This window comes from Colobus angolensis, unplaced genomic scaffold, assembly GCF_000951035.1.
Source record: "Colobus angolensis palliatus isolate OR3802 unplaced genomic scaffold, Cang.pa_1.0 Scaffold17, whole genome shotgun sequence".
Taxonomy (NCBI): domain Eukaryota; kingdom Metazoa; phylum Chordata; class Mammalia; order Primates; family Cercopithecidae; genus Colobus; species Colobus angolensis.
The window spans coordinates 4,334,343-4,350,021 of NW_012114821.1; the positions used below are offsets into that span (position 1 = coordinate 4,334,343).

Below are 15,679 nucleotides of genomic sequence, written 5' to 3' on the forward strand. Positions count from 1 at the left end.
AGATGTATATTCTTAGAGATACTCAACTATCACTTCTAATACATGAATTTAAATATGTTTTGTTTTTTTTTTTTTAAAGGAGACAGGGTTGTGCTCTGTTGCTCAGGCTGGAGTGCAGTGATACAGTCATAACTTAAGCTCTGGGGCTTAAGCAGTCCTCCTGCCTCAGCCTGCCAAGGAGCTGGGACTACAGGCACACACCACCATGCCCAGCTAATTTTTAAATTATTTTGTAGGGATCTCACTGTGTTGCCCAGGCAGGTCTTGAACTCCTGGCCTCAAGCTGTCCTCTCATCTCAGCCTCCGAAAGTGCTGGGATTACAGGCATGATTCACTGTGCCCTGCCAAACATACAGATTTTACTCTAAGCATAGCTCTGTCTACTTTCACAGTTTTGATATTTCTTTTCAGTGTATTATTTAATTCAAAATACTTTTGAGTCTCTTTTTGACTTAAAGGGTTACTTGAAATACACTGCTTAATTTCCTGACAATGGAACATTTTCTAGTTATTTTGTAATTGTTGTCTAGCCTAATGCTAGACACAGAATATACTTTGAATAATTTTAGTCCCTTGATATTTATTGAATCTTGCTCTTTCACTCAGCATATGGGCAACTTTAGAAAATATTTCTTGTGTACTTGCAAAAATTATGTATTATCCTATTAGGTATAGTGTCAATTAGATCAGATTTGTTCATCGTGCTCTTCGGATCTTCTATAGGGTACCAAAAGTTATAAGGGTGTATTCTTGTATACTCAGAAGTGCCACCCCATTCCTGCAATTTCCATCTTGGTCACACCTCTCCCATGTGTAACCAATCTCACTGGACTCCCATTTCTACTTTGTGGAGTTATTTTGCACATATGAGCAGACACATTTGTATTTTCCTGTTTTCCCCATTTTATTCAAAAGGTATGCTGTGGTTGTGATTTGCACTTTGGGTTTTTAACTTAATAAATCCTGGAAATCATACTTAGTCAATTATAGGGCTCTTCTTTCCTCCCCCCCCCCCCCCACAACAGATTCCATTATGGGAATGTACCATAGTTTATTCCATTAGTCTCCCTGAATGGGCATTTAGGTGTTTCCTAATACTTTGCAAGGCTGCAGCGAATAACCTTATGCATATGTATTTTCATGTTGTTGTTAAATATATCTCTTCACTTGGGATGATTGTAACAAAATACATAAACTGGGTGGCTTATAAACAACAGAAACTTATTTCTCACTGGTCTAGAGGCTGGAAGTCCTAGGTAAGAGTGACAGTATGGTGGAGTTCTGGTGAGGGCCCTTTTTTCCAGGTTTCAGACTATGGACTTAGATGCTCAGGCATATCTCTGGAGAGCAGAGAGAGGAAGCATGCTCTTGGACTTTCACAAGGATACTAATCCCATTCATGAGGGCCTCACCATTATGACCTCATCTAGTCCACATTACCTCCAAAAGACCCTACCCTGTAATAGCATCACATTGGGGAGTATGGTCTCAACTTACTAATTTTGGGAGCACACAAACGTTTAGTTTGTAACAGTATATCTTTGGCATAAATTTCTAGAAGTGGAATTGCTGGATCAGAAGGCACATGTAGTTTTGTTATTGTCAAATTCCTCTTTATTTATATGATAGAAAATTCACATTCCCATGAGCAGTGTATGAGAGTTCCTGTTTCCCCACATCCTTACCAACAGACAGGGCACTGCTATGACCTTTTTAAAAAAATTATTTGACAGTTGTTTATATATTTGTATTTTCACAGAGGTAAAATTCCCATAACATAAAATTCACCATTTTAACAACTTCAAAGTGTACAATTGAATGTTTTTTAGTATATTCAGCCATCACCATGATCAAAATTTAAACCATTTCTCTCATCCCCAAAAGAAACTCCTTACCTGTTAGCAGTCATTCCCGACTCTGCCCTACCCCCAGCCACTGGCAACTGGTAATCTTTCTTCTCTATAGATTTGCGTATTCCTTCATATAAATGGAATCACAATTTGTGATCTTTCATGTCTGATTCCTTTGTAGTATAATATTCTCAAGGTTGCTCCGTGCTGTAGCATGTATCAGTGCTTCATTTCTTTTTTTGCTGAACAATATTTCATTGTTGGGTATACCACATTTTGTTAATCTGTTTATCCAGTGATGGATGTGGATATTTGGGTTATTTTCACTTTTCAGTGTTGTGGGTAATGCTGCTGTGAACATTCACATGTAAGGGTGTTTCATTTTGTTTTATCTCAGGGTCTCTCTCTGTCACCTAAGCTGGAGTGCAGTGGCATGATTACAGCTCACTGCAGCCTCGACCTCCTGGGCTCAAGCAAGCCTCGGCCTCCCAAGTAGCTGGGACTACAGGCACATGCCACCATGCCCAGTTAATTTTTGTGGGTTTTGTAGAGACGGGGTTTTGCCATGTTGCCCAGGCTGGTCTTGAACTCCTGAGCTCAAGCAATCCACCTGCCTGAGTCTCCCAAAGTGCGGTATTACAGGCATGAGCCAGTATGGCCAGCCATGAGTTTTTATTTGGACATACATTTTCAGTTCTTTTGGGTGTATGTCTACCTAGAAATGGAATGGTTGGTTCACATGGTAACTCTGTGTTTAACCTTTTGAGGAGCTGCCAAACTATTTTCATAGCAGTTGCACCATTTTATACTCTTCCAGCAATGTAGGAAGGTTCCAGTTTCTTCACATCCTTGCCTACACTTGGTATATCTTTTTAATTAATTGTCTGGATTATCTTTTGCATTCTTTTCTATCATTTCCCCCTCATTTTAAGAGTTTCTGTATATGGCCGGGCGCGGTGGCTCAAGCCTGTAATCCCAGCACTTTGGGAGGCCGAGACGGGCGGATCACGAGGTCAGGAGATCGAGACCATCCTGGCTAACACGGTGAAACCCCGTCTCTACTAAAAATACAAAAAAAAAAACTAGCCGGGCGAGGTGGCGAGCGCCTGTAGTCCCAGCTACTCGGGAGGCTGAGGCAGGAGAATGGCGTAAACCCGGGAGGCGGAGCTTGCAGTGAGCTGAGATCTGGCCACTGCACTCCAGTCCGGGCGACAGAGCGAGACTCCGCCTCAAAAAAAAAAAAAAAAAGAGTTTCTGTATATATATAGGGTATTAGCTTATTTCTGTGATATATGGTACATGTGTTTTTCTTTTGTGTTTTTGGCATCTTTTGACTTGGTTTATGGTTTTCCTTTTACTGTGCTGTCATATCTTTTTTTTTTTTTTAACTAATTGGAAAGTGATTTGGATGAAAAAGATGTTATTTGTGCTTTGTTTGATACCAACAGAGGGTTGGCCCTTTTCTTTGCTGGGCAGATAGTGGGGAGCTAACAGGGTCTGGCTTTGTCCCACAGGCTGGAGAGCAGTGGCACGATCTCGGCTCATTGTAGCCTTCCCCTCCTGGGTTCAAGTGATCCTCCCATCTCAGCCTCCCAGGTAGCTGGGACCACAGGCTTGCGCCACAACTCCTGGCTCTTTATTGTATTTTTTTTGTAGAGGTGGGGTTTTGCCAAGTTGGCCAGGTTGGTCTTGAACTTTTGAGCTCAAGCAGTCTGCCTGCCTCAGCCTCCCAAAGTGTTGGGATTATAGGCATGAGCATCTGTGCCTGGCTGGATCTGTGGTTTTGTTTGTGTGTGTGTTTGTTTTGAGACAGTCTTACTCTGTGGTCCAGGCTGAAGTGCAGCAATGTAGTCACAGCTCACTATAGCCTCAAGCTCCTGGGCTCAAGGTGTCCTCCCACTTTAGCCTCCTGAGTAGCTGGGACTACAGGAACACACTACCACGCCCAAGCTAATATTTGTATTTTTCAGTAGAGACAAGGTCTTGTCATGTTGCCCAGGCTGGTCTCAAACTCCTGGGTTCACGCAGTCTTCCTGCCTCAGCCTTCCAAAGGGCTGGGATTACAGGCATGAGCAGCCATACCTGGCCTGCCACGATGGATCTGAGCAGGTATTGTACTCCAGGTTTACAAAGCTCCCTTTGCTTCTGCACCCAGCTGTTCTCATTGCAAGTCTGGGGATGTCCTGATACTATTCTGGTTTATTCCTGAGGTCTTATTCCTGTTTTCTAAATGCTTTCACTGTTTTGAGAGGCTCCTTCTCAGCTCAGGTTCAGGATTCAGTAACTGTCTTCAGGAGACAACCCGCAGTGTTTGACACAGCCTCCACCCTTCCTTCTCACCAGAATCCAAGATTTGATCTCTTGCTGCCAAAAGCTCTTCTGGTTTCTCTCCCATTAGTAGTCTTTTCCTGGCCCTTCAAGCTCTGAAGGGCTCAGAATTGGCACATGCCCTGTGGGAAAAAGCAGCCAGTTGTTAAGTATCATTTCCTGTCTTCATCTGTGTCACTCATTGTCTTCGTTGCCTCAGAATGTCTTTGTCTTGAGCCCTTCGAACATTGTTTGGGTTAAGAAGATTTTTAATCTGGATTTCCGTTTTTCTCAGTGGGTGTTCAGGCTTGTGCAGGCTGTTTCTTCACACTCAAATAGAAGCTCTTTATCACACTTACAAAATTTAATTGTGTGTGTGCTTTTCTCGTTTTGTTTTCAGTTGCTCTCTGTCTGATTCTCCTGTTACCAGTGAGTTGGTTAAGCCAGGGACCTTATTTTAATTATAGTGTTGTTAATCACCAGTGTGTAGTATATGTAATGAGTATTCATTGAATTTGTATTATACGAAGAAAAAACTTTTCTCTTAGGTAAAAGTTTTCAAAAGTAGGCAGCAAATTCACAACTTTGGCTTTGCTGTGAGATTTTCCAACAAATTTAAAGGCTATGATAATAAAAGGGGTGGGGGGTGGGGGTGTTATACTGTTTGCAGATACTTTTTGACTCAGCTGAAATTGGAGTCCTGGCCTTTTAATAATTTGTTTAACAAATATTTATTCTGTAAATCAGGTCCTAGTCTGGGTATGGGAAGAGATAGCGATTATTTTAGTGGGTTAGGTCTCTATTCTCCTCAGGCTCCTTCTGCATATAACTTGAGAGAGTGTAGGACATTTCATATAAACATCAACATATCACATTGTAATTGGTAGATTTCAAGTATTATACACCAAAAATTATTTTGTTCTCTTAACAGAATATGACAGATACCTAGCATCTAGCAAAATAATGGCAGCTGCTTACCTTGACCCCAACTTGAATCACACGCCAAATTCGAGTACTAAGACTCACCTGGGTACTGGTATGGAACGTTCTCCTGGTGCGATGGAGCGAGTATTAAAGGTCTTTCATTATTTTGAAAGCAATAGTGAGCCAACCACCTGGGCCAGTATTATCAGGCATGGAGATGCTACTGATGTCAGGGTAAGTACGTTTTTCCATGAGACATCTTTAATGTTTATTTAGGTTAAAATTTAATGGCGTGTATGAAAAAAGATAGTGTAATAATTTTCATTTAACTTATCAGGGACTTTTCATATTACAGAAACGTTGTTTTTAAGATTTATTAGTTAATATGTGACTGACCAGAGTTCTAATTGTTGTAAAGTTTCTTAGAAAAGTAGTGACTGAATCATATTTTAGTCATAAAATGCCATTGACTTATTTTTCCCTCCTAGGTTTCTTTTTTTAAGCTCTTGGGTGAGTACTAGGAAACAGTGCAACTAAAATAGCCTCTAATAACTCAAGAAATAAACTACTTTTCTAGAAAGTGTAGTTTTGAAGGTATTTGCATGATTTCAGATAGGATAATTTCTTTTAAAACTCTTGAACATACGCTATGTGTCAGACACTGTGCTAGGTTCTGAAGATGTAAAAGGTCCCTGTGAAGTCCTTGCTCTTACAGCTTAGAGCCTGTAGAGGGAGAGACATCATGAATGTGATTATAGTCGAGTGCAGAAATGCCTCACGGGAGGTTGTTGTGGAAGCTTGGAGGAATAATACCTTTTAAATGTAGAAGTTAGTACTGGAAAGTATTTCCTTTGGGTCTGGGAAGTGAGTAAAGATAGTAATACAGAATTATGGGAGAAGAGCATGCTAGGCAAAGGTAACTACATCTCTCTGAAAGTGGGGAATGAGAAGGTAGCACTGTGATTTCAGAAAGCTGAGTTCAGTATTTAAATGTTCAGTATTTGCTTTGGTGAAGTGTTAAATACCTCTTCTTTCTTCCCCTCTCCACCTAGTCTCTATTCATCTGTAAGGAGTAGAAGTTTCCGTGACAAAGAAGTTTAGATACGTCTTTTTTATTTTCTTTCTTTTTTTCTTTTTCTTTTTACAGTAACTGAATTAATTAATTTGCTACTCTCTAACTTACATGCCCTTATTATTTTTAACCAAAGCAAAGGGATTGGTAGAATTTAGATTTAAGGCTTAAAGGTCAGGCACAGTGGTCCGTGTCTGTAATTCCAGTACTTTGGGAGGCCAAGGTGGGCAGGTCACTTGAGGTCTGGAGTTCAAGACCAGCCTGGCCAACATGGTGAAACCCCATCTCTACAAAAAGTACAAAAATTAGCCAGTCGTAGTGGCACATACCTACAGTCCCAACTACTCAGGAGGCTGAGACAGGAGAAACACTTGAACCCAGGAGGCAGAGGTTGCAGTGAGCTGAGATCGCGCCACTGCACTCCAGCCTGGGCAACAAAGCGAGACTCTGTCTCAGAAAAAAAAAAAAGAAAAAGGATTTAAGGCTAAAGTCTTGTATATAAATTTTTCATAATTTTTTGTTACCTCTAAATTTTAATATTAGCGAACTATTTCAAATGGATTATTAAAAATATGATAGCCTCTTTTTTACAAACTCTTTATGAAGCTGGTTAGCTTTTTTACTTTTTCTGTTTTTTTTCTGCTTCTGTGTTTTACTTTTAACTTTATAAACACTGTCATTTAGTGGAAAGGCCTGAAATGAGAGTCCTGCCATAAGGTTTATCAGATAATTCATACTGGAAAGAAATCTTGTATATGTAACTTGATGTAAGGCTTTTAGTGTATATTCTAGTCTTCGTAGATTTCAGATACAATGAATGAGGAGACTCTTCAATAAAACCATTGTATCAGCTCTAATGAACTTCAGAGCATTCATACAGGAGGCAAACCTTTCAAAGATTATGAATTTGACAAGACATTTAGAAAAAATGTTCAAGACTTACGTCAGAAAACTCACCTAGGAAAGATTGTAACAAATGTGCCATGGTTTTAGTATCAAACTTTCCTCATGTAAGGGGATTACTACCATAGAGCCAGTGTCACTGCAGGCATGTCAGCCTGTAGCCAGTGTTAAAAACTTCCTAGTCATACATTCATATTCTGAAGAAAAATTTACATCAGATACAAATGCATAAGTTATCAGAACTCATTTATCAAACTTGTGAATATCAATCTGATCAAATCTATGTGACCGCAAGCAAGGTGTTTTATGTCACAGTAATTGGCAAATCATCAGTCAGTGATTTTCAAATTGAGGCAGAAAAATCACAGTTGGCGTTGAATTCACCATAGCCTTTCCTGGGATAGCATGAGGTTCTCATGATACTGAGTCACTGTAATGGAAGATTGGATGTTATTCATAACCCACTTCCATTGAATGCTTTAATGCTATAACATTTGAAAATGCAATATCGTCATTGTAAATTAATGAGTGGATTTGCACATCTGAAGAACATAAGAGGTATCAGACAAAGGAACATTGTGGTTACAGAGTATTGTCAGGAAAGAGAAAAATGGAAGAAACATGACAGCATTTGAAGGCCTAATGACCTTAGAACAGGAAGTGGGGATTGTAGGATTTGGATCGAAGAATTAGATTAGTAAAGAATCTAAGTATGATTACTTGTCAGAAAGAAACTGACCACTGAATAGCATCAAAGGGGATGCCACACAACTATTTTCTGAAATGATACGGCTTATCATTATTCAGGTAGTGAATAATTCGATTCAGTCTTAAACTCATAGCTACATTGTCCATTATCGTAGCCATGTCCAGTTGTTGAGCACTTGAATATAGCTTGTCTGAATTGACATGTGCTATAGTATAAAAATATATACCACATTTCAAAGAGTAAGAAAACAGAATAAAATATCTCATCAATGTGTTATGATTACATGTTGAATGGTAATACTTTTGATATAGTAGGTTGACTATATTACTGAAATTGAATTCACCTGTTTATTTTTTTTACTGTGGCTACTAGACATTTTAAAATTACTTATGTGGCTTGCATTATATTTCTGCTGGACAGTTGAGCTCTATAGAAAGCAAATTCTCAGAAAGACTGCTTGGATCAGAAAAACCAAAACCTTTTGAGGAGTTTAAAGATTTGTTTTCACCAAGAATGTCTGGATTTTTGTAACATTTCATTGTAGAGGCTTTCTCATGCTTCACTTAATAAGTACTAGTGCTTTTACAGTTGTGTGTGCTAATTGTATGTTAATTAATGTTTGGTTGTTGAAAAGATTCACAAGATTTCACTGTTTATAGGCAATGTCCATTACAGCGACAGTAGTAAAATGATACTCATTGAAGTGATCTGGAGATCTTGGGTCCAGGCTTCTTGGCCTTGGACATGATTTTTCTGTAGATGTGAAACCATTACTGGCTTATGTGTGAAGTACCTTGGTATGAGGAAGTGGTAGGGAGCTGTGAGAGGGTCACACAAGCATCTCCATCTACATAGCCAAGCTCAACCTGTGGACCTCCCCAGGCGCTGCCAAAATCAGATACACCTTGTCAGTCCAGTTATTATTACAAAATCGCACTGACAAGCTGGTATATTCTACCCCTCAAACAGCTCAGGATCTCATGATCACAAACATCACTTATCTTTGCCATAGCTTTGGCCAAGTGTCAGTACCGTGCTTCGGGCAGCCCTAGAGATAAGCGTGGGGTCAATCTAGAACAGCCAAGAGAAACCCAGGCTATACAGTGTTGAATAAGACCAGTCATCTAGAAACATGACAGTGATAATTCAGAAAAATAATGACATAAAATTCCAAATTCTACTGGAGGAATCGCCTATTTAGGAGAAAGAATGACATTTACACCAGACTTTTCATCAGCAATGCTGGATGCAAGAAGATATTGGAACAGTATCTTCAAAGGACTCAGGGAAAATAACGTGTACCTTAGAAGTCTATATCTGATAAACTGTGAATCAAGATAATGTGAAATGAAGGTATCTGCAGAGAAGTAGTGACATAGAAAGCTAATAACATGGGCTGTCTTTGAAAAAACAATTAGATGATATAATTCTGCATGGAAAAAAGTGAGCCCAGAAGATACTGTAGCAGGATGCAAGAGACAGTGGTCCATTGTCATACTTGCTGCCTTGTATGCTGTCTTGTACCTCTCTTAATGTCCCTGTAGTCTCTTGAATCTACCACCATGATTTAATCCAACTTTCTGCCTTTTCTCCGTCTGTCGCCATCCTGTGATTGGTCTCATTCTAGATTTGCAACCTTAGTGCTACCCAGCTGTCAAGCTGTATCCCTCCATCTTGTTCTTTCCTAGACAACCATTTCATACCTCCTCCACTTTCATGAACTGCAGCACTTGAAAAAGTCCACACATGTCTATGTCTTCCCTTTCCCCAGCATTTGTACCTCACTTCTCTGTCTTTAAACTTCTTGCTACAAAATAACCACCCAGTGCTCCTGTCAAAGGGTTACCTCATCTTTTAGTCACTTAGATCCATTTGCAATCATCCTTTATTCCTCTTTTGCTCTCAAGCCATATCCAATACATTAGCTAATCCTGTCCACATTATCTTCACAAATATATCCGGAACCTACCCATTTCATATCGCCTCCACTGCTACCCCTTTGTTTGAGCTCCTCTCCAGTAGCTGCCTTAAAATGTGTCCTCCATACATTATGGCATGGTATCCTAACTGACATCTTGTTTCCCTACTTGCTCTCCTTAGTCTGTTGATAACCCAGCAGCCAGAATGATCCTGGAGAGATGAAAGCCGGAGTACTTCACTCCTCCACTCAGAACCTGGTTTCATTTAGTCAACATGATCCTTCGAGAGTCTCACCCATTTCCCCCACCCCATCCCATCGTGCCCTGTCACCTTCTGTCCTAGTCACTCACTTTTTCTTTCTGTTTCCTGTTTGTCTAACATGCCAGTCACCAAATCAGTGATTTGCTTAAAACCCCCCAAGGGTTCCCCATTTCTTCCAGACTAAAAGCCAGATTCCTTTTGTGGCCTACAAGGACCTACAGGATCTGGCTTCTTTCTTGTTCTCACCCTGCCCTTACTAACTCTGCCTCCAGGGACATCCCAGTCTAAGAATGCTGCCTTATGGCTCACCATTTCTGTTCTTCTGTCATTGTTTTATTTTCTTCAGATCATTATTATTCACATTGTCTTGTACTTGATTTGTTTGCTCATTTGTTAGCTGTTTTCTTCCCCAACTTCTTAAGTTCTGTGACATCAGGGATTTTTGTACTTCATGGTATTACTGCCAACGTCTTCAACAATGTCTAGCAGGCAAACAGCAAGTGCTCAGTGGTATAGGTACTTTTGTTGAATGACTATATGGCATCCAAGGCGAAATGGAATATTTCTGACAGAAATATGTTGAGAGAATTGGCCACAGAAGTAGAAAGCCTTAATTGACAACCACAAATATATTGATTTAATAGCCAAAGATTATGCCTATTCAAAGCAATACCCCACTTTACTGATATCTCTATCAAATCTTTGTACCTAGCTTACTTTTTAGAAAGACATTACAGGGATGAGAACAAATAATTTTATGCCCATATACCAGGCAAGTACTGGGCAAATACCATATGATGCTGCTTAAGATTGCACCACCATTGAGTTCTTGGACAGTATTCTTATCACATTCAAAACACCTTAAAATTTTTCTGACTAGTACATCAAATTTTTCTAAATATATAGCATAGCCACAGGTTTCAGTACTACTCAGGAGCCAGTAGGGAATGGCTGGTAAATCTGAATCTGTAATAATTGTAAATGGAAAAAAATCAGTTCATGTAGTTTGCTAAAATATAGGTGTGTTGGGTTGGATTAATACTAATTACTGTTACCAAGCTGGTAGTGAGAGGACTAGCAATGGGAAGTAACATTGTGTTCAATTTAAAATCATCATTCTGATGGGAATGGGAAAATTTTCAGTGATTTGGGATTCTGCAAGAACAAACTGTGCTATAAACAACTGGTATCTGTAGGGGAAGGGAATTCTTCAGGGAATTTTCCCTGAGTTCGGCCATAGGGAGGCGCCTGGAGGACTCTTCAGAGCAGTCCAATGGTCTTCAGTGTTTATTGTTAGGTGTCGTCACTGCACACTTCATGTGTGTTAGAAGTGTAAGCTGTTCTCTCTGATAGAGGAACAGTGAATGTGTATCTAAAAACATTTTAAAACAAGTAATTGATTATTAATAAAAATTAATTGAACATCGATTATTATGAATTCAAATAGTTTTGATTCTAGAAAGGACTGTGAAGGTCTTAGAAAATTAAACTCTTCCTTTACAGGATAGAAAGTATCATCTAGGAAGAAAGCTAGAAAGGAAAGCTTTAAGAAAAAGCATAAAAGCTGTGTTAAGGAGGAGAACCTAAGCTAATAGAGCAGGAGAAAGAAAAACATTTTGATTTCAAAATCCTTAGAGATAGTGATTGAGGTAGTGATTTCCCATAGGTAGAATGTTGGCTCCTAAAGATGCCTGCATCCTAATCCCCAGAACCTGTGCAGATGTCCTGTTATGTGGCCAGAGGTACTTTGTAGGCGTGATTAAGGCTACAGACCTGAAGGTGGGGAGATGATGAGTCCTTCACTGCAGTGGGCCTTTTATTACTGTGGTCAGTGGGAGGTGAAGATGAAAGAAGGATCAGATGCAACATTGATGGAAGGAGAAGACCGTGAGCCAAGGAGTGCAGGTGCCCTGTAGAAGCTGGAAAAGGCAAGCTAAGAGCCTCCAGAAAACAGCACGTCCCTGCTGACATCATTATTTTAGGCCAGTGAGACCCATTTCATGCTTGTGATTTACAAAACTAAAAGGTAATGCACTTGTTGTGTTTTAAGCCCCCAAATTTGTGGTGATTTATTACGGAGGTAATAGGGAACTAATACAGTGACCGTGGACCATCAAGATAAAAAAGTGCATTCTTTGTCTTAGAAGACTTTTAGAAGGACTCCTAGTTTACTACTGGACCAAGAGGAGGAAATGTACTAGGTGTTGGAGAACAGGATTTGAATTTCTGGATCTTGTTTTTTGATAACCCAGTGATGAAAGCCTCCAAGAAGAATGATAGGAATCCCTTGGTTTTCTAAAGCTGAAGAGTATCTGAAAGAGAAACATAATGAGAAAAAGAAACTATACTATAGAAGAATCAGTAATGATGATTATATTTGGTAATTCTTAGGAAGTAGTAAGGAGATGAACTGTGTCATCAATGTGTGTTGCTTCAAATATCTCTTCTAGTAATAAATCTGAAAATTAAGTGTGAGGCTGTAGCTAAAAATATAAAATATCCCTTTTTGTCCCTTTCTCCCCACAAACCACTTAATATTCATTTGCACATATTCATTGTCATGTCTTTGTCCTGTGAGACTCGAAGACATCTGAGGGTCAGGATTGCATCTTAACCGTTATTGTGTCACTAGCATCATGCATGTAGTGGGCACTTCAGGTGTTCATGAATAAATGAATGAACATTCATGAAAGAATGAACACGGAGGAGTCATGTGACCTATTTTGAACAGTGGTGAAGGTCATTTGTTTGAAAGTACTATCTCAAAGGTAAGTGGCTAAATGGAACCAAGCAAAATAATAAAAACTTTCAGAAATGAACAGAACTATGGCCTCATCTCGCTAGTGAGTAATCAGGGAAATTAGACCATCATAACAACAGTAAAATACCTGTGGGAGTTTTTTTTGGTCATCAAATTGATCATCCTAAGATTAATTTCACTCATTATTAATGTGAGATAAATGATACTTTGTAACATTATGCATCAAGTATAATTGGTATAGTTTTGTTGATGGGCAGGAAGTTTGGTTGTACTTATCAAAATGTTTCAGTTAAAGGAAATTTTGCCTGTTTCTATGCAGTGGTCATAATTACCTTTGATGACAGCTAGAAGAATGTTCATAGCAGTATTTTCATTACACCTTCCTTTCTCCCTCAGAACAAGGAAATCTTTATTCATCAGTAGTAAAATGACCTTGCACATTTAATGTTATGTTCCTGATAAGATACAGGCAAGATGTGAACACTGGCTTCTTTTATTTTAACCTTAAAAAGAATTCTCGGCTGGGCGCGGTGGCTCAAGCCTGTAATCCCAGCACTTTGGGAGGCCGAGACGGGCGGATCACGAGGTCAGACCATCCTGGCTAACACGGTGAAACCCCGTCTCTACTAAAAAATACAAAAAAAAAAAAAAAACCTAGCCGGGCGAAGTGGCGGGCGCCTGTAGTCCCAGCTACTCAGGAGGCTGAGGCAGGAGAATGGTGTAAACCCAGGAGGCGGAGCTTGCAGTGAGCTGAGATCTGGCCACTGCACTCCAGCCTGGGCGACAGAGTGAGACTCCGCCTCAAAAAAAAAAAAAAAAAAAAAGAATTCTTTTACCATGAATGTCTGTATGAGAATTTAATCAGAAAAGTTGTGTATTTCTGACACGGGATATGAGAGACGGGTTTCAGAGCAGCCAACTTGTTGTTTTGTATTTCATAGGACCATACAGATGTGTCTTCAAAGCCACGATGAGAAATTTAAATTCAATTCTGGTACCTTTAGTGGCATTTTAAACACCCATGTCCTATTATCTTTTCAGAGACAGTCATTTTTATTCTAAATGTATGTGTGTGTAATATGAAAATGGGGCACTTCCATATGGCAGCACTGTAGGGTTGGTTGAGTATACATTCCTCACTAAATACCTAGTTTTCAGAATTATTTGTTGAGTTATCCAGACCAGATATTTAGTTCTTAAAATTACTTAAGTTACTGAGTATATACATTTAGCACCACATGTTTAAGCACTTTGTATATTTTTAATGTTTGCCATTACCCAGAGAAATTTATAAGCGTGCTAGAGAGTGAGCAGTAGGACAGAGTGCAGTATGAATGCATAATGAGAAAGCAAAAAATGAAACAGAAGGTAATATCTGTGTGTTTATTGCTTTTCACTATTCCATGGAGAGTGAAAATTGAAAGCTGGTTTACTCATGAGGTACTACTGTATGCAAAGGCAGTGTTACTCAAATCCACACTTGAAGTCACTCTCAGTCTCTTCAGGCAGCATGATCAAGTGAATGGAATAAGATTCTCTTTGTTCTGTAAAACTCCAAGACAGAAACCTGCCTTTCCCTAACAAATACCACAGTTCTGGGCTAAGCCTCTTTGAGACTGGTTTGCTGCAGGTCTCCTATATGTGTGCTGTGAGTTCAGAGGAGATGAAGTGACTTTTTCATGGGGTCACTACAGAAGGCAACCAGAGAAGCTAGGCTTTTTCTTAGGATGTGAATGGTGACAATTATAAGAAATGATTTGTGTTCCTCACTGCCTTATATTCAACATCAGGTTATGGAATGATAGACTAAGTGACCTGAGGCAGATATCTAGAGACCAGTGTAGACATTGATCGCAGCTCTAACAAGAGAGAGCTGCCTCTTGAATTGGTAGTAGTAGTGAGTTGTGGAGCAAGGAGACTTACTGACCTGTGCTTTACCAAGGGTAACTAGTGTTGGTGTGTACCAGGTGTTGACCTGGCAGAGCTGGAGAGGGAACCAGGAGCTTTTGTGGGAATTTCACAGAGGTGCTAGCTTCTATCCTTTATAGTTCAGGGATTTGTGTGTTGGCAAGAAGCTGCAGAAGTCACTTCTGAGAGAATTGTTAAAAGGTGCTCCTTTCTCTAGGCAAGTTCCCCACCCCAGAGCACAAGGTTTAAAGACCAGAATGTGGACTCTGCCCTCGGCTGGACATCCTTGTGTAGGTAGGGTACTATCATTTACAGTGGCCTTGCCATGAATTCTGGGCCTTGGATCAAAAAGCCAGGAAGGACATTTTATGCTTCTGTCAGTTCCACATAGGAGTGTGTAGGCTGTAAACATCCTTCCTGTCCTGATGAGAATTCATCATCTTTATGAACCTGTCTTTGACTCTTCCAGCCTGGTCTGTTGTTCATGCTTTCTCTCTTGATACCATGTTTACTCCCTTCCTTTGTCCCTCTCTCTGCCACTTCCTGTGCTTGATAAACAACTTTGTACCTGGGATCGAGTTGTCTGAAAGAGAGATTGACTCTACCACTTCATTCACTCAGTGCCCTGGGAGGTCTGCCACATGCCAGGTGCCAGTATCAGGAGCACAGCACAGCAGCACACGTCCCCAGTGTGCATATACTGGGTTTTGGACAGTTTTTGTATATGGTACATGTTACGATTTGTCTTAGATTAGGGAGAAGGCTGGGGATAATATCCTTTATCATGATCAGCAGCATTGTGCTGTAATAAAGCATACTTGGTGAGTGCAGGAACTTTTATGTATGTCTTACATTATAAGTTTTATTATAGCTTCAATTAATTGCTAATTCTAAAAACCAGTGATTATTTTCTTTCATGGACATTTTCATTTTAATATCAGCATCATTTTAAAAAAAACTTGCCTTAGGGGCCGGACGCGGTGGCTCAAGCCTGTAATCCCAGCACTTTGGGAGGCCAAGACGGGCGGATCACAAGGTCAGGAGATCGAGACCATCCTGGCTAA

At 39.9% G+C, this 15,679-nt stretch overlaps 1 protein-coding gene across 1 annotated transcript in view; it reads left to right on the forward strand.

The window, feature by feature from the left end:
- Window positions 1-15,679, forward strand: part of PTK2 (protein tyrosine kinase 2) — a 309,021-nt gene that overhangs the window by 55,103 nt on the left and 238,239 nt on the right. Inside the window, exon 4 of the mRNA XM_011938127.1 lies at window positions 5,089-5,315. Coding sequence (XP_011793517.1) covers window positions 5,089-5,315 — 227 coding nt within the window. The remainder of the gene's footprint in view (window positions 1-5,088; window positions 5,316-15,679) is intronic.